This window comes from Triturus cristatus, chromosome 6, assembly GCF_964204655.1.
Source record: "Triturus cristatus chromosome 6, aTriCri1.1, whole genome shotgun sequence".
NCBI classification, from domain to species: domain Eukaryota; kingdom Metazoa; phylum Chordata; class Amphibia; order Caudata; family Salamandridae; genus Triturus; species Triturus cristatus.
Window position 1 is genome coordinate 283,807,151 of NC_140589.1, and position 19,545 is coordinate 283,826,695.

The window sequence follows — 19,545 nt, forward strand, 5'->3', positions numbered from 1 at the left end:
AGCAATGAACCCTTCCCGCTTGTGCTCTTTGTCCTTCCTACATATAAAATATCCTGGGGGAAGTGCTTGAATGACATCAGGCATGAACTATCATATAACTATGTTTCAGTTAAAAACAAGACATCAACTTGTTCTTCTACAATCACTGAGAATAATTTGTGCTTGTGACAGGCAAGGGGTCTACAGTTAATAAGTGCAAAGTTCTACTTTTATAACTGGACCTTTTATCTCTTACTTCTTCAGGTCTAGAAAGTGATCTACATGCAGGGCGACACTCAGCTTCATTGTCTGGCCATACTGGTGGACACAGGGTTTGTACAGTTTTGGGCCTAAGTGCATATAAGGATTGGACAGAGTTACTTACTGTATTTAAGGATTGTCTGGCAGATTCCCTGGTCCCGTTCAGGTGCGGACAAGCACAGACAGGCCAGCGGCACGTCCGCTGTGCATCCACCATTTAAGGCTGTGCTATTGACCACGAGAGTGCTAACCCCCTTAGCAAATCTATGTGCAAAGGTTACTAACCTGCAGCTCTATGGCCCTGCAGCCGATCACTGGTTCAGATTCCCTTAACAGTTCCCTCTGCCCGGTTCAAATCTTCGCCTCAACTTCTGAATTCCCACTGACTAAAAACAGCAATATAAAATGTAATATTCTAAAGGTAAAAAGTGTGCAAAATGTAAGGTATTAAAGCGCGAGCACAGAGCAATGCTTCACTCACCAGTGCGCCCACCTCACATCTGCCATTTAAAGCTGTGCTATTGACCACCAAAGTGCTTAACCCCCTTAGCAACTCTATGGTCAAAGGTAACTAACATGCAGCTCTGTGGCCCTGCAGCGGATCACCTGTTCGGATTCTCTTAACAATTCGCTCTGCCCGGTTCAAATCTTTCCCTCCCAGCTTCTGAATTCCTAAAGAATAAAAACAGCAATATAAAATTTAAAATTCTAAAGGTAAAAAGTGTGCACAATGCAAGGTATTAAAGCGCGAGCACAGAGCAATGCTTCGCTCACTGCTCACACTAGGATTAGGACTTCCAGATACATCGGAATTTATATATCATATTTTGACCTGTCAATACACGAGTAATAGGAAAGATCTGTGCTTTATGGTGGCAAGCTGACATTTCCATTTCAGGGCACTGCTTTAGGATTGGCCTAAAATTCTGCCAAATGTATTTTCCAATTGTATGGATTTTGTAGCAGCCTGTATGCATTGAAGAGGGTGCACAGTATACCCTTGCCTGGAGGGTTAGCTAATCAGAGCAGCACTTGAGAAGGTTTCTGAAATGCTCAGATTGACTGTCAGCATATTTTCATAGCGGAATCTGGCAGTTGGTATCAAAAAGTCAGTACATCATCACTCTATAGATATTGTGTTTCGGTGAGCCAAAGATTCAGATTCAGAAGAAGGAAGAGTATTTCTGTCTCTGGTCAGGCAACAATTTGATTTGTGAAGCCTCTCATTTACCTGCGAAAACGCACATGACAGAAAGATCAAGGTTCTGTTGTGGATCGTGTCTTATTGTTTTCTCCTGTTACCACGGTCTTACCTTTGTTGAGAGCAATCCAGTAGCAGCTTAACTTGCAATGCCGACAGGTACACTAAGATTGGGAGGGCATTATTTTGGTAACACGTAAGATGAAGGAAGCATTCCAGTGATGGAGAAAGAAAGAGAACATTTTCAAAGGACGAAGTTTATTGTCAAACATCCCTCCGTTTCCTTTTTAACGGGCTTCTTGCTTTTTGTATAGGAGAGCACATTTGTAAAACCTGCACATCATTGGTCTGCGAACCAAAATTGAGCTCGGAGCAGCCAGGCTTGCTCTACAAGCCTTTCTACCAAAGGTTTCGCAAGTGAGATACAAGCAGACAGTATACTCGGAATTTATTAGACCCTCAAACTTGAAGGAACCAATGGCCTGTTTTAGATCTAGGCGGACGTGTTACTCTGTCACAACGATGATAAATATCCTGTCTGCTGAAATATGAATCCCATAGGATATAATGGGGTTTATATTTTAGCGGACCGGACATCCGTCGCCGTTGTAGTGGAGTAGCTCGTCCTCCAAGATCTAAATCAGGCCCCAAGTCTTTTTTGCATTCGCAGAAAGTTTGGCTGTGGAAAACTGGACTTAACGTAGATCTCCCAGCAGAACATATTCCCAGAAAACAAAATGAATGATCAGACTCCCTCAGCATGCAGAATTCAGACAACCAACAGTGGGACATAGATGACATGCCATTGGAGTTTTAATTATGTAGAACAGGGAACACCTCTGGATGCCAAATGTCTGTTGGTCACAAGCCGGTTGCCCTGTCCAACATCCAAGGAGACGCTCTCTCAACAATCTGGGGAGGACAGCCTCTTCATACATTCCCACTGAATGCATGACTGTATAGTTTTATTCAGCATCAAAATGCCATAAAACAACATGAAAAAACAACACAAATATAAGACATCATAAATACATTAAAACAAGTACCAAAGTTACAATATAAATCCAAGTGTTGCTGTTTAAATCTCAAATACATCACCCTTATTAAAAACCTGCCCACACAAAAAAAGATTTGCAGATGAAAAACCATTTGTAAATGCAAAAAGGCAGCTCTACAATAACTGAAGTTTCATTTCAGCAACTGTGGCTTCAGGTGTGTAGACCCTGAGAACATACATGGATCAGAAAAGAATATTAAGAGCACTGTGGTCTGTTCAGAGGGATTGTCCACACAGATAAATTAAACAAAATTGGAAAAAGCGACTTTCCTCGTATTGGAACATAAATAGTGCAACACTCCAAGAAAGAAAATAAATTCATTTCATAGACATTTGGAACAAAAGTGAGGTAAAGCTGAATCTGTACACAATTACCGGTTAGCCAATAAGGTCAAACCTATGATTTTTATAATGATTTGTTTTTAGTTTCAATAATGGCATTTGATTAAGAATGTGTTTCTTGATGCTGAATTTATCAGCCTTTTTAATACTGCAAGGACAGTCACACATCTGAATGCCCGGTTTCAGAACAGTTTTAACATACTTGAGCCAAGAAAATGTATGAATAGCCTTTGAACTTAAACAATCATGAATGATTTCTTGTGAAATCTTAGCTGCCTTGCTTGCTTGATTGTTGCAGTCCAAAAAACAAGAGGACCTAATAGTCCCCTAATACCTCAAATACCAGCCCTTTAGGAGACCACAGAAATACATTTAGCAGCATATATGATTTTAGTACATCACAAGAGCTCAATAACATTGTATTGAGCTAAATTCTAAACCCAAATATCTGACAGACTGCATCCTTCTGATATGTGTTAATGTAGCCCATTTTTGGACTTAAGCAAAAACATCCCTAACTAAGAGAAACAGAGAACCTTAGTTAGGACATGGTGCTTAACAAAAGAAAATCCATATTTCCTAGAATTAGACCCCAGAGTCAAACACATGATATAAAAAGATTAATCATAAGATCAATCCTGTCTATGAATTTCTTTAGATAATTGCCCATTCTGGCCATCAGAATGGTATTGTCCACATACAGTAGAATAGAGATCGATCTGAGAGTAAGTCACTGCACATCTTGTTCCATCATCCATTAGCTCGATCTACAGTCCATTGGTTTAGAGCAGGGGATATCCAACCTTTGCTGAAACAAGAGTTACTTATGCTTAATGAAAATCATCACACACTCCTGTTTTGGCCTTCGTTTGACCCTTAGGACCTTATTTTGGCCTTCGTTTGACCCTTTGGACCTTGTCAGATACATAAATAAGACTTATGAATGCAGATCTTACAAGCTACCTAAGCATGTTTGCACAACAACAACTGTAAATTTAAACACTGCTCCTCAAGGCCTAAACCTGGGTGAAACCCATAGTGACCATTAACCCCTTCACTGCTTGGCCTTCCAACCCCCCCCCCCCCTCCCCCGGTGCTAAGCCTTTTTTGGGCTATTTGGGGTAGTGCGCGCTTAGGACCTTTTGACCGCCTAATTTGCGTCCTTTTCTTCCAACATCATAGGGATTGTAAAGGTACCCAGGGTTTGTGGATTTCCCTGGAGGGGTCCCAGAAAGTAGCCAAAATACAGCAACATTTTGTTTTTTTGGGAGAAAAATTGGAAATACGGGCTGCAAATGAAAGCGTCTGGGTTTTTCTCTGCAAATGGTATGAACAAAGGGTTTGTGGGGCCGAAATCACCATTTTCCCAGCCTTTAGGGAATGACAGGCTTTTGTCAGAAAACCAACATTTTTTACAGTTTTGGCATTTTTCTGGGACATAGCCTATTTTTGCTATTTTTTGTGCTTTCAACCTCCTTCCAGTAAATGGTAGAAATTTGCGCGAAAGCAATAATAGATCCTGGAAAGCTATACATTTTAGAAAAGTAGACAACATTCTGAATTCAGCAGGGGGTCATTTGTGTAGACCCATCAAGGTTTCTTTATAGAAACTAACAGTTAAATATAGGAAAAATTGAAAATTAGTTGAAAAAACAGCCTTTTGTGTCAACGTTGTAACCTGTAACTTCTTCTAATTATGACAGCTCTTTGAAAGCAATATACCGTTACATCCGCTGGACCTTCCTGGTTGTGGGGATATATAGGACTTGTAGGTTCACCAAGAACCCGACGAACCCAGAGTCAAAAACTAAGCAGCAATTTGCAATGGTTTTTTATTATGTTTGGGTATATAGCAATTATTGTGGGAAAATGTATACATGGAAAAATCGGTATGAAAGACACCTATGTATTTCTGAAATGGGAACAAATTATAGAGTTTAGAAACAGTACATATTTGCACATTTTCGAAATTGGAAATACTCATACTAGCATGAGAATTATCGGTCATTTTTCAAAATTACTTCTTTTTTTACACAATGTCTTTCATTTGGAAGGCAGGAATGCATCAAAAATCAATAGGTAATAACAGTTACTTTAGAAATCTGAATTACTCTAAGTCTCCCGATAAAAATGGTACCTCACTTGTGTGGGTAGGCATGGTGCCCACGACAGGAAATGGCTCAAAACCCAGCGTGAACACACCACATTTTCACAATGAAAATGTACCCTTTTTTGCGAAGTATCTAGCTGTAGTTTTTTAACACTAGCTCTGCCGGCACCTAGGGAAACCTAGTAAACCTATACATTTTTGAAAACTAGACACCCAGGGGAATCCAGGATGGGGTGACTTGACTGCCTCCCACCAGGTTCTGTTACCCAGAATCCCTTGCAAACCTAAAAAATTGTCAAAGAAACCACATTTTCCCCACATTTCTGTGGTGGAAAATTCTGGAATCTGCATGGATCCACAAATGTCCACCCACCCTGCGTTCCCCAAAGTCTTACGAGAACAATGGTACCTCACTTGTGTGGGTTGGCCTAGTGCCCGCGACAGGAAACTGCGCAAAATGCAATGTGGTCACACCTCAATTTCGCAGTGAAAAATGACCCTTTTTTGGCAAAGTGCCTAGCTGTAGTTTGTGAACCCTAGCTCTGCCGGCACCTAGGGATACCTACCAAACCCACACATTTCTGAAAACTATACACCCAGGGGCTTCCAGAGAGGTATGGCTTGCATGGATCCCCCAACGTTTTCTTACCCAGAATCCCCTGCAACCCTCGATTTTAGCTGAAAAAATCACCTTTGTCACACATTTTTGTGTGGGAAAGTTGTGGCATCACCGGGCTCACACAAATTTCCCACCACCCAGCGTTCCCCAACGTCTCCCGATAAAAATGGTGCCTCACTTGTGTTGGAGGCCCAAGTACCAGCGAAAGGCAAGGGCCCAAAACGTAGTGAGGCGACATCAAAATTGCCTATCTCAAAACCACCTGGTTTTGCAAGGGGGGCACCTGGGTTTTTGGCCCTGTGCTCGGTGGCCATCTAGGGAAACCTACCAAACCCACACATTTCTGAAAACTAGACACCCGGGGGCTTCCAGGGAGGTATGGCTTGCGTGGATCCCCCAACGTTTCCTTACCCAGAATCCCCTGCAAACTTCAATTTTAGCTGACAAAATCACTTTTTTCACACATTTTTGTGTGGGAAAGCTGTGGCATCACCGAGCTCACATAAATTTCCCACCACCCAGCTTTCCCCCAGGTCTCCCGATAAAAATGGTGCCTCACTTGTGTGGGAGGCCCAAGTACTCGCGACAGGAAAGGGCCCAAAACGTAGTGAGGCGACCTCAAAATTGCCTTTCTCAAAACAACCTGGTTTTGCAAGGGGGGGTCAAAAAAGTGAGGGGGGGGGCAGAAAAACATTCCTAACAAAATGGCCTCTCTAGGAAGCGACCCTTGCCCAAGGGGTCGCTTCCATAAAAAACATTTGCCCCCAAAGTAGTCCCTGGTGCCTAGTGGCGTTTTCTGCACCCTGAGGAAATATGAATTTTGTGATCAGTTATGTCCCCTATCGTAGACCCCAACGGCTCCATGTGCATGCTATAAGTACATGTATGTTCCCTCCTATTCCACTTTTGAAGACGCAAATATATGTGTGTCCACCGTCAACATGTCCTCTTTCAGATCCGCCATGAATGGGTCAGATATTCCTTTCCTAAGTATGAAAGGCCACCGACTTTATATGGTTCACTTTCCACATTTTACAGATTCAGGCGAGTAGGCCCGAATTCTGTCATCAAGCCTTTTCCTGCCTTCTGCCTCTGAAAGCTCCAGTCTGAGCCCGCATCTGTGACCATGAACTTTGTCTTACTCCCTGCGCGGCTAACGGTGCCTGATCCAGCCTGTCGCCTGCCAAAAACTGTATTTCACCTTCGAGATTATCTCCTCCGCTCCCCATCCGATGCATTCCTGTCTAGTAGTTTAGGTAAACACTCCTCCAGCTACCGTGCAAAGGGGCCAGGCCTCGCTGTCCTCATGCAAGTAATTCATAGCCCCGTTACCATGGAATATTCCTACCCCCTCGCATCTAGTGTAGACACTTAGACGCTTGTACACGCACTAACAGTCAGTATAGTCAGTATAGAATAAGATTCTATCGTAAGAGACCTCTCTTTTTGGATAACACAGTTCTTTAAACATAGGATATTAGATATGATTTGGAATTAGGTTGACATAACCCCAGACTTCTGTCTCCACATGTAGAGCTAAATGTCAAGTCCCCTTCACCCTCTAGTTGCACGTCAATCACACGTCATGCGGCTGCGTGCGCATCTTTGCCAAACATTTCTGCTGACATTGCAGGATTCTTTTATGGATCCACCCACTTATGACATCATGTTTAGTGACGTTTCTTGAATTACGCCCTCTATTAGCTACGTATGCACCTTTTATCAGCTGTTACGCCTCTTGCATCTGTTTCACTGTAATGTATTTTCTATAAAACTGCCTATCTGTCAATAATATATGCTCCCTTCCTTCCTGAACTTTCGTGGTGATGGAACAGAAGGCCCACAATTCGAATTGTCTTCCTTTGTATAGGAATAAAGCATTTTTAAACCCTCTAATACCACGGATTCTGCCTCTTATATTTACTGAGTTATTCTTGATAGATTTTACCGCATAAAAAATAGTACCGGTAACGAAATATTTACCACAACCCCCTGGGGGCAAAACGGCCAAAGAAACGGGCCGATTTGTCCCCAGGGGGAGCAGAAAAACATTCCTTCAAATTTGTCCCCTCTAGGAAGCGACCCTTGCCCAAGGGGTCGCTTGCAAAAAAAAGACATGCCCCCAAATTAATCACTGGTGCCTAGTGGCATTTTCTGCCACCCCTGGGGGCAAAACGGCTGAAAAAACTGGCTGATTTGCCCACGGGGAGCAGAAAAACATTATAATACACTTGCCCCCTTTAGTAAGCAACCCTTGCTCAAGGGGTCGCTTCCATAAACAAATAATGGCCCCCAAAGTAATCCCTGGTGCCCGCTCCTTTTTAATGTCTATTTGACCCCATTGGCGGAAATTATTGCAAATACTGGGATCAAAATCATATCCTATGCAGATGATACCCAGCTTTAGTTTACTTTTCGGGATGCTCACACCGCCACTTTCGATCCATTAAAAGAATGTTTGAAAAATATTGCGAGCTGGATGGATCAGAATTTTTAAAACTCAATGCTGACAAGACTGAGATCTTGGGTTTTAATCAATCCTGTCCCCTCTCTTCGAGCCTGTGGTGGCCGGATGAATTGGGCTCTGCTCCCCTTCCCAAGGACTCAATTAAGAACCTAGGTGTTAGAGGGGACAAGCATATGTCCTTGTCTACACAGGTTCAAACGATGCCGGCCGCTTGTTTCAGGAAAATTAAAATCATTAAAAAATGTATCAATTATCTACTCGTAAAACGGTGGTTCATGCTCTGATAACTTCCCATTTGGATTACGCCAGTGGGCTGTACCTGGGGCTCTCAATTGGCCTGATGCGTAGACTGCAGACAGTTCAAAATGCGGCAGCTCGGCTGATTTGCGTGGCTCCTCTACGTCATCATATCACCCCATTTCTGCGACAACTTCATTGGTTACCCATTGCCAAACGTATCGAATTCAAGGCTTTGACCTTAGCCTACCGAGCCAGTATAGGTAAAGGCCCATTCTATTTAAGAAAGAGACTTCGTCCCTATCATCAAACCAGATCTCTCCGTTCAAATAATAAGCATCTGCTTGTCATCCCTCGTTTCGTAAAATCTAGAATGGGAGGCAAATACTTTGAGGTGGGAGCTACTCAATATTTGAATAATTTACTGCTTGAGCTTCGCCTGATACAGTCTGATTTGGAGTTCCGCAGGTCCTTAAAAACGTGGTTGTTTAGTCGCTCCGTCTAGATCTTCGCCTTTTTGATTTGCCCTTGTCTACCTCAGCGCCGGGACACCCCTTTTGGGGTAGCTGTGCGCTTAACAAAATTCATTTATTATTATTATTATTGGGCCAGATGCATCAAAGGGTTTTGCCCATTCTGAGTCTATGGGAAAATGTGTTCATGCATATGGCCCATTATTATTATTATAGTGCCGTTTTCTGCCCCTCCCCCCCCCCCGGGGGCAAAACTGCCAACAAAATGTGACGATTTGCCCCCGGGGTTGGCAGAAAAACAAACTAATAATTATTGCCCTTTAGGAAGCGACCCTTGCCCAAGGGGTCGCTTCCATTACACAAAAAAAAATCTCTCGTGCTAGTGGGGGCATTTTTGCTGCACGATCGCGACGCTGTGCGCGATCGTGAAGCAGAAATGCCCTGCAAAGAGACATCCGGGGAGAGTAAAATCTCTTTCCTCTCCCCCGATGCCTCAATGCATACCCTAAACCCCCCCCAGAAATGAGGAAACTTACCTTGTTCCTTGACACTCAGGAAGCAAATGGCTTCCCTAGCGTCTGGGACTTCCTGATGACGTCAGCGTGCGCTGTGCGTGCTGACGTCATGGGATTCCCATGGGGGGGGGGGGGGGTCGGGGTGGCAGCGGAAACTCTTCCGCTGTCATCCCCCTTTGTGGGGGTGAAATTGGACACCCGTGGGGGGAGCGCCAGCACTTCCCCCGTGGGTAGGTCCCATGACGAGCTGGACTCGTCATGAGCACATGTCCACTGTGTGCCATGACGAGTCCAGCTCGTCATGAGCAGGGAAAGGGTTAACATTGATTTCATTAGTTTTTCCCCAATCCCTAGTCATGAGTGTCATCCTAACAACTTTAAGCTGTTAAGTCAATCAAGCAAATGGGGTGAGGTCTCTTGGCATCACTCCTTTGGCCAAAAAAACAAGAAAATAACCTGCCCAAGTATGGTTTACAGGGTCCTTAGTAGGATCCGCTATTAGCGCAAAGCAATCTGGGACAGACAGTTGCAATTAATAAGACATTTAGTTTTTTTGTTTTTTTATAGTAAGAAAGATGTGTAGTACATCATACAGTACATTTTCTAGTGTTTGCTCATCAAATTCAGATAAATAAGACATACAGATAATATGTGACATTTAAATTGTCAAAGCAAATAGTCAACATACAAGATCCCATACACTCAGACAGACTGCCTATAATTCAGTCATACTCATATACATACAATTCACACATACAGAATTAAAATCATTCAACGACAACATCAAGGACAGTCATATGCCACAAGATGATAAGGTGGATAGAACATTCAGGAATTAGTCAGATGCCATAATTCCAGCTGTCCAATACGATGAAACACCAACGCGCGTTTCGGTGTCCAGCCCCAGCCGGGGCCACACTTTCATCAGGGCAAAGAGGGTCTGACAAGTACTGGGATCAACAGACAAGCCTAGACAATAGAAGTCCTAAAATTATCTGTATGTAAGTGTCGCCCCAAGCCAGCATCAGGCTTACCGCCCCCTGTGGGATCTTGCCTGGCTCCCTAAACACACTATGCCACGAAGCACCTATATTGCCACCCCCACCAAGATTGTCCTAGAGATATGGGACAAGGTAGTGACCAAAAGGGGACTCGCCACCTTCCCCTCTCCAAACACCCCAATTGCCTACAACATTGACTTCATGCCTGCTCTTGAGGCACATTTATTGTTCAGCTGGGGTGAGAGTGAATGCCGCACCTTGTGCGACTTGTTTGAGGTCGAGTCAATTAAGATATTTGATCACTGCAAAACAGAATTCCAGATTCCTGAAACAGCTGTTTGCAATGCTGTGAACTATGTCATTGGGCGCTTCACCTCTCCAACATTCAGGGAACGATTTGGCAATACACTCCCTTTGAGGCACTGGTCAGAGCTTATGATGGCACTAGGGGACTGCGATTGCACACTTATCAGGTACATCAACTCTCAGAGCAAGTCAGGATCTACCCATACCAATTGCAATGGCAGGATGACACTGCCAAGGGCATCTCTCAGAAGCAATGGGAATAACTCTGGAGGGACATCCCTAAAGCTTATAGAAACCTAGCACAGAGCGAGACAGCATACAAGCTGATGACTCAGTGATGCTAAACACTGACCTGCCTTCGAGCAGTTTACCCTACCACCTCTGACCTCTGTTGGCAGTGCGGCACGTCGACCGGGGACTTCTTCCACATATGGTGGTCATGCCCCCCTATAGCAACATATGTGAAGGAAGTCCTTGGGCATATCAAAGACATTATAGGCTTTCCACTCCTGGCTTCCTACAACACAGCTGTCCTAGGCATACGCCCGTATAGTTGGAGACAATGACTCCCACTGATTGGTGCCTCATAAGCCATAGGCTAGGCAGTCGCCAAGCAGCTCATAGCACTTCACTGGAAGTAGCCCTATGGCTTAGTGGTTCACACGGCTGTGGCATGTAATGGCCATGAAGCTCCTATCCCACAAGAGAGCACACACTGACATTAAATCTGCCTGTATTTGGCAACCATGGATGGACTGTTTCACTTGCCTGGAACACTCCTGCTTTTTACCTCCCAGGTTCAGAGCGCTTCAACTCTTTACTTCGATACGCATTTGCAAAGTAATCTAGGCCTCGTAGTGGCGACCCTTTAGACCCCCCCCGCACCCAGTATCCCCCCTTCCTCTTACTCTGTCCCCAGTCCCTTCCTCTTTATACAGCATCAGGACACCCCTGCACTCTGGTGGTCTCGTAGTGTCCTTCTCCGACCTTTATTATTTTGTTTACTTGTAACTTTTGTTCCATTGCCAGAGGACACTTGAATACTAGTAATTGTGCTCGATGCATCCTCTTGTTCAATATGCTGTGCCTGGGCGGTACTGGCCGCTCTGTTTACAGTATCCTACTAACTTCTACTGTTGTGTAACTGCAGTCATGGTGATGTGGATGATGCTTTCTTACACTGCTAGTGTCCTATGTTACACAATGTTTTGAACTGAGAAAACTTTCAATGAAAACATTTCTAGCAAAAAAAACCACCCATCTATCTGAGCTAATGTGGGACTCTAGTTTGAAATCTCCGGTGAAATATTGTCCATTTATCACTCTCCAAAATGCTGCTGAAGCACCTAAGCTAGACGCAGAACATACATACCATGGTGAAATCCTTGGTTTTTTTCTTGGTTTTTTTTTCCGTACATAATTTATGGCACTATTTAACATTTGTTTTTAATTGTGATGTTTATATGTATACTTTTATGGTTTGAATCAAAATCGAAATAAAGTCTCTCTATCTATCTACATACCATGTTTTTTCTTTTAAAACAACATTCCTAGTGCTTACCACTGATTTATAATGAACCTGGGCATAATTTAGATCTCCAGGTGATTAACCGAAAACTGCTCTCAATTTTTGACTTGTCCTCATACAATTTGTGTCTAAGCACTTCTACTCTGCCCTAGGAACATGTTAAAAAGGGGAGACCATAGAGCATTATTAGTAGTACTTACCACGGTCTTGGGTTACCCTGACACTAGAATATGCTGAAGGGTCCTGCAAATAAATCACAACATGTGGGATTGCCTGAAGATTGCCTTATACCAAAAGGAATCTGAACATACATGTTTCCAACACAACTGCATACCCTTATCAGTTAGAACTACGATTTGTGACTGTGATTCATTTAAAATGTTTGAGAGCCTGACAAACCTAAAGTCTGAAGACATGCGCATTACGAGCTCTATTAATACTATGCACTACTTCAAATTTACAAATAATTTCCTGCACCAGATTAGAGGCAAATATACAATCTATTGTGCTATTGTAATCTTGTTGGTGAACAAGAGGAAAAACAAAAACTTCATCCAAGTTCTGAAGGTTCTATGTAACTAGAATGTAAAGAAATTTTGACAACGGACGATCTAATCATTTAATTATAGTAGGAACGGACTTCTCAATATGATTGAGCTGTTCAGAGCTAGGTTGTCTGCTCATGATCCCGTCATATTTAATAATAAAACCCTCAACAAACAGAATATTCATTGGTGACACTATCCCTTGCCTGATTCTTTAGGAAACAAAGGTTTACAAGATTTGAGTAATTCAAAGCACAGTTATCATCATAAAGAATAAAAAGTATGAGGGGAGCATCTTTAAAAAAAATATATATATATTTGGATATTAGGCTCACCTGAGTTAACTAGAATAAAATGACAACTTATCAAGTGGATTGCTTTGTCCTGAGTAATAGTTGTAGGCTTATGAGAGAACGCATTGTAACTGATGTTCAGTTCAATTTATGATGGTTATCAAAAACTAATCTGAATTGCACTAATTTGTCGACCAAGAAAGCCATATGCAGATGCCCAATAGCTATTGTTTGTTTGCTTCTACAGTTCTTTCTCCAAATAGATTTACAAATCAAAGGGATCACACAGTCAATCTGTTCAATACCAGTGTGTAAATCATACCTGTGTCTGTATACATCTGCAACAGTTGTGACTAGGTGAATGTTGGTAATGTTCTAAGTAAAAGAATCATTATAAGAGTGTGCAACACAGTTTAAGAACCACTGGTCTTGAACTAGTTAGGCAGCTGCCAGTGTACAATCTGTTGCCACACTCCACTGGTTCTTTTCTCTAAGTGTTGGGCTCTGCCATATGGTAACTTTGCTGCCATCGTATATCCATTCACCCTGGATTTCACTACATCGAATAGTGATGTGCCCATAGCCAGGGCCTTGGTTCAGCGACACCTCTCCCTAGTCCCAGCTGGATGTCCGCGTTCAGAAGGACAGTGATGACCGTCTCCTCCTCATTGTTTCACCTCCATAAAGTGATGGTTCCACACCTTTGGCTTGTCGAGCCAGGTCATAATGCTTCAGCAGCTGAAGCGTAGGAGCAGGGCGGTCATCCTATTAGCTGCAACGCTCCCCCTGGCAATATTTTTGATTTAACAACTTTCTCTATAAATGTTACTTTACCAGTACTTGTGCCTAATTTGTATAGTTAATCGACCCTCTGAAATGGCCAACAGAAGCAATATTTTCTAAGCAATGTTTACTAGCTTAGGCAAACATTTTATTGCAAGTCTTTGTTTACATTTTGTAGGAGCGTGCATCCGACTGAAGGACCCACAGCTCGCTCTTGCTGTTGAATGTTGTTTAAAGAATCTTTTGCAATCCTTTTGTTGCGATAATCACCGAGATGAGAGGATGCTCCAGGTGCTGATGTCAAAATTCTACCAGCAGGGATCAAGACCACAGATTATTGTCAATGAGTTTCGAAAAGAAGTCTACAACACAGAAATCAGGTTGGCCTTCAGTGTCCTGCTGAAGTATTCATTTAACTGAAGGGGGTGTGGCTCATATAACTACTTAGAGTGATACGAGAATGAGCACTAAATTCTCATTCTTTCATCTGGTGGGAAGGTCTAGATTAAATGTACTACAAGAGGTAAAGCATGAGGTTTTGCGAGAGACTGAATCATAAATGCTGTTACATTTTTGTCAGTAAACGTTTTCATTGGCTTATACAGCATTATGTATCTTTCCCAGTTTGTTTTTGGATGCTAGAAACTAGTACGTGGCTTCAAACTGTTATTTCTGCATTTTATTTTTATCTGAATATATCACAGTTGCATGCACATGTTTATATGTTAGCACGCTACCATTAACCCTGGTGCATTTCCATCTACTACAGTTTCACTGGCAAGGCAGTCCTCTGTAGAAAAAAACATTGTTGAGCATAATAAAGTATAAGGAAACTTATCTTTCTTATTTATTAGGATACTTATTTGTGCTTCCCTTTTCGCTGTGAGCTTGCTCAAGCCTATGCCAACAATGTAGGTTTTAAGTTATGCATCGCCTTTTCAGGAGACGATTCTCAGCATCTAATCATCTAATCCTAATGGGCCTGTGCTTCATGCCTTTGGAAAAAGCCATCAGTTCACTATAGTCTGTACTGCGCTTGAAATGGACAACAATCCATCCCTATGTGTTGTCTGTTGTAAAGTGTTTGGTATTCTTGCGGTTTCATGGCACTGAAAACTTAATATCCAATTCGATTGAGGTTCAATAGCTCCGGTACAAAAAAATCTTAAAGTGCTTTACCCTGTGTTCCTTCATTATGGGTAAAAGCTGGCAGATGTTTTTGGAAACGGAATGAAACTGTTTTACCACCTTTCCTATGGCATTTGTGATGTGGTTCACCCGGCTTTCCTCATCCCCTATAATGAACAGACCTAATAAGCAGAGAACTGGTAAAGTTTCACATTAATCAAACCTGGAACCTTGCCATCAACTCTTTACTGCGAATATCCAGGCCAGTCTTCTCCCTGCTATGCAGATTAGAGGAGCCTATGGGGTGCAATATGCAGCCTTATCCAATGCAGAATCCTACTATCACTCTTGATTGGTTTGATCCCATCTCCTGGGAAGGATCTCTTTCAGCGATCCACAGCCTTAAGTCCAGATCTTTGTTCGACCCTGCTGACTTTAGGGGCAGACATCATTAATCCGGTGGCCAATACAATGTTTCTCTGTCATCAGCTATAGTTCCTCCCACCTGGAAGCAGTCAAAAATCCTGCCGCTGTTCAAGAAACCCCAGTCTGACGCTGGTGAAGCATCCAATTTCAGACCTATTTCTTTGCTTCCAGCCCTCTCAAAAGTTGTAGAGAAGCACGTTAACCATCAGCTCTCACAGTTCCTGGAAAGGAAGAATTTATTACATCCAGGCCAATCTGGCTTTCCCCCCAGTTTCAGTACAGAGACTACGCTATTGGAAGTAGAAGATTATATCATGGGTGCCTTAGATGTCTGAGGTAGAACAGTGCTGATTATGTTAGATCTCTCTGCAGCCTTCAACACATACCACACTCTTGGTGCAACTTTATGCTATTGGAATTAAGGGGTCTGCATGGGACTGGTTGGCCTCTTTCCTCGAGGGAAGGGGTCAAGAGGTCTGGTGTCCTCTTTAGGTCTCGCAGACCTAGCGCTGGAGCGGACATGTGGTCTTCACTCTGCGAGGGCTTCTTGGAATCAATACGGTTTCGGAAGGGGACTTGAAGCCCCACCCCTTCTTCCCATTGGCTTGTGTCATAGCTTAGGCTAAACGCTGGCTTTCTATTGTGAAGGAGGATTTTTAGTCTCTCCTTGTTACCGCCCTGTCCACTTTTGGGTCTGCCCACCCGGACTGGATCTTTCACATGCGGCATTACACTGTCTCCTTTAAGTAGTCAGTACGCACTATTTTGGTTGCATACCGCTTTCACTCGAACTTGATCCGAAGGTCATGTCGTGTTCGTTTTTCCCCTCTCTTGCTCTCGGTCAGTACCTCATAAGGAAACATAATTATCGGTCTCCAAAAACGAGCATCCTTCTCAAATTAAGTACTGAATGTAGGTAAACGTCAACTTTTTTTTTTGTGGCAAAGGTATCATTTTGGCAAAGTGGAGTAGATAATTCAGGCACCACTGTGCTTTTTTGTCGCTAGAGGGCGCGCGCCGACCTCGGTGAAAAGGCACACCAGTCCCGCTCTTTGTTCAGAGAACAAACAATGCGTTCTACTGGACCTAGAGGTAGGTAGGTAGGTAGGTAGAGGTGTGTGTGTGTGTGTGTCCGTGTCCGTGCGTGTGTGTCCGTCATTTGGTTTTTCTTTTTATACAGCGCAAACTTTATTTATTTATGCACTTTTAGTAAGAAGAGAATTGCAATAGTCCAACCTGGAAAGAACCAGCGAATGGACCGAGGTTTTTAGGTCTTGCTCCGGGAAGAAGCGTTGAATCCCCCAAAGAAGGCGAAGTTGGTATAGAACATTCTTTGCAATGGAATTGATGTGGGAGAGAAGATTGAGCCTTTTGTTGAGTACGACACCAAGGGATTTTGCGCTGTCAACAACAATAGGTTTACTGTTAAGTAGATTCAGCTGATCCATTCAAGATTGAACAGGAGGAGGAGATAGTGAGGTAGAGAGGAGGAAGAATTCGGTTTTGGAGGGATTTATAATGAGTTGATGAGTTAACATCCAGTAGTGGATAGAGTGGAGAGTAGAGTTGAAAAATCGAGATATCGTGAGTGGAGGACACCTTGAGGTAGATTTGGGTGTCATCCGCGTAGAGATGGTAGAGGATCCCAGATTTACTAAGGAGATTTCCCAATGGTTCCAGATAGAGATTGAACAAAGTGAGTGCAAGGATAGATCCTTGAGGGACGCCTTGACCTACCGCCAATGGAGATGAGAGACTGTTTGCTATTTTGATCATTTGCGATCTGTCTGAGAGAAACCATTTAAGCACTGTGCCTTCCAAACCCATTCTCTTTTGAAGAGTGTTAAGGAGAGTGTTGGGATTGACAGTTGCAAAAACTGCAGAAAGGTCTAGAAGAATCAAGACAAGATTCCCCTGAATTGAGTATGCAAACTCGACTCAAAGGAGCGCATTACACGAGCCCCGGTAACATTACAAAAAGACGAATTCGTTTTTGGTAGGCACTTGGAGAGCAAGTGATGTACCCGACTCGAACCTGGTTCCCCAGCTCCTAAGTCGGATGCTCTGGCCGTTCCGCCACAGGCTGCACGAAAGCCTTGTTTTTGCCTCCATGAAAGGACCAAGGCCTCTCTGGCCCGCCCATCCTCTCTGCAGCTGCCTGGACTTTTTGTTTCATTTCGTTATGTTCCTTGTTGTTCTGAAAGCGAAGCTTGGCGATGAGCCTGGACAGATAACGAGCGAACGTGTGGGCGTGGAAAGAGCTCAGCGGGGTTCGTTATCACAAGGGGTGTGTTCGAGTGTGTGGGCGGGTCTCTCTGTGCCCTACTCGCCAGGAGGGTGGGGTGAGCAGCTGTTCGCTCAGAGGGCCCAGTAGCAAAGCCCCGGGCAGACCCCATGCAGCGCCTAGCCCGGGGCTTACCGCACATGCTGCTGACGCCGAGCGGCCTCTTACTGGGGATGAGTGAGGTGGCTATGTGGCCAGGGGTCGGTGGCGTGCATCACAGGGGTATATATCGCTACCCCCACAGTGGGGAAGGTAGGGTTGGGGCGAGTTTGAACGAAGGACTGTGGTTATTATTAAGGTGCGAGGGTCTGGTGGCCTTGCATTCCCGGGGCATCTTTGATCTTTTTCTCACTTAGGTAGTAGGTGTGGCGTAATGCTACGTCACTTTTTTGCTGTTTAAATGGCGCGAACTGGACGACTGTTTTGGATCGCTTTACATGTGCACCATGTCAAGAATTCCTGTCATGCGAGGGGAGGAAAACGGTAACCAGCGAAAACGGACTACATCTCCCAGGATGCTTAGCGGTTGAGAGGTTATGTAAACAGGAGAGCTGTTACATAACTCAAGGAAAACACGCCCTTATGTAAACAGGAGAGCTGTTACATAACTCAAGGAAAACACGCCCTTATGTAAACAGGAGAGCTGTTACATAACTCAAGGAAAACACGCCCTTATGTAAACAGGAGAGCTGTTACATAACTCAAGGAAAACACGCCCTATAAATGGAGGAACCGGGAGGTACAACGCTGTCGGATATTGTGTTTACACCGACGTACCTGCTTAGTGAAGAGCAGTGTTCCGGAGTGGTGCTCCAGTAAGGCAAGAACGGAGGTAGGTCGAGTCGTTACTCCCTGGGCCGTGTCTTGCCCCATCGTCACCTGTGAAGGACCCGGAAGCTCTACCGGATAACCATTGAGCTTCGCTTTTTGACTCGCCTGAGTCAAAGCGCAGTGGCGCTTTTGCTGGTTGGAGTCGTAACTCCCAGCCCGACCAGAGATACAGGGACTGCCAGCTGTAACGCACACCAGGAGGTGTTTGCCGCGTTACAGACTCGGAAGTCCACGGGATCGATCGAGCGGCTGCTCTCGGTTCAGTCTTCTTTGCTTGTGATTGGGGTATCGGTGACGCATCACCAGGAGGTGACTCCGCGTCCCGGTGCAGTCTGAGGAAGAGGTTGAGCGGCTGCTCCCTTCAGGTAGAGACCCCGGCTGGGTGTTTCCCTGACTCCTCGATTCTCCCCAACACTCTTCGTGCCCCTCACAGCCTACCGATTGGCATTGTCGGCCATTTCATTTCTTCCCTCTGTTGGCATACGCCGGGATCGGCGTATATGCAGAGGACGGTTAGGACCATCCGTGCTGTGGGCTGGTAACGTACTTAGCCTGGAGGATTCCAGTGACTATAACCTTTGTTTATTCCTTGTATTATTTTTGCCTTCATTAAAATAACTAAACCTTCACAAGTGGTTGCGTTCTCATTATCGTGTCTGTTAAACGATCCTGAGACGTTCATTGCGTTACACACCAGTTGCACTCCATACATTGGGCCTTATTCACAACCCTCCTGTGCCGCCGGTGCGACACTTTTAACAAGGTGAAAGTGACGTACCAGAGGCTCAAGGGCTTGTAATTAAGCTCCATTGGTTGTAGGTCCGGGGAGATCAAGCGATCTGCCCAGAATCACAGGATGTAGAGCTGATGCCCAGACTCGAAACCTGTTCCCCAGCATCAAGGGGACACTCTTGCCCATCAGTGTGACTTCGAGCAGGACTGGGTGGACGACTTGGAGGATGCCGGCGACCTCGACGTCTCCTCTGACCCGGGGTTTGCCTCTCCCCCGCCTACCATGGAGGAGGGCGCCTCCTACACAATGTTGCTCCGTCGGGCGGCTGAGGTCCTCAACCTTGATCTCCCTACGGTGGCCCTCAAAACTAATCTCCCCACTGAAGTGCTCCAGACGGCGTCCACTTCGTCGGAGCCCCTGCTCCCA

General features: G+C 44.3%; 1 protein-coding gene across 3 annotated transcripts in view; it reads left to right on the top strand.

Annotated features, from left to right (window-relative positions):
• Positions 1–19,545, top strand: part of SMC6 (structural maintenance of chromosomes 6) — a 918,345-nt gene that overhangs the window by 295,792 nt on the left and 603,008 nt on the right. For all 3 annotated transcript variants that reach the window (XM_085610645.1, XM_085610644.1, XM_085610643.1), the window contains exon 15: positions 13,896–14,097. In XM_085610645.1, coding sequence (XP_085466771.1) covers positions 13,896–14,097 — 202 coding nt within the window. The remainder of the gene's footprint in view (positions 1–13,895; positions 14,098–19,545) is intronic.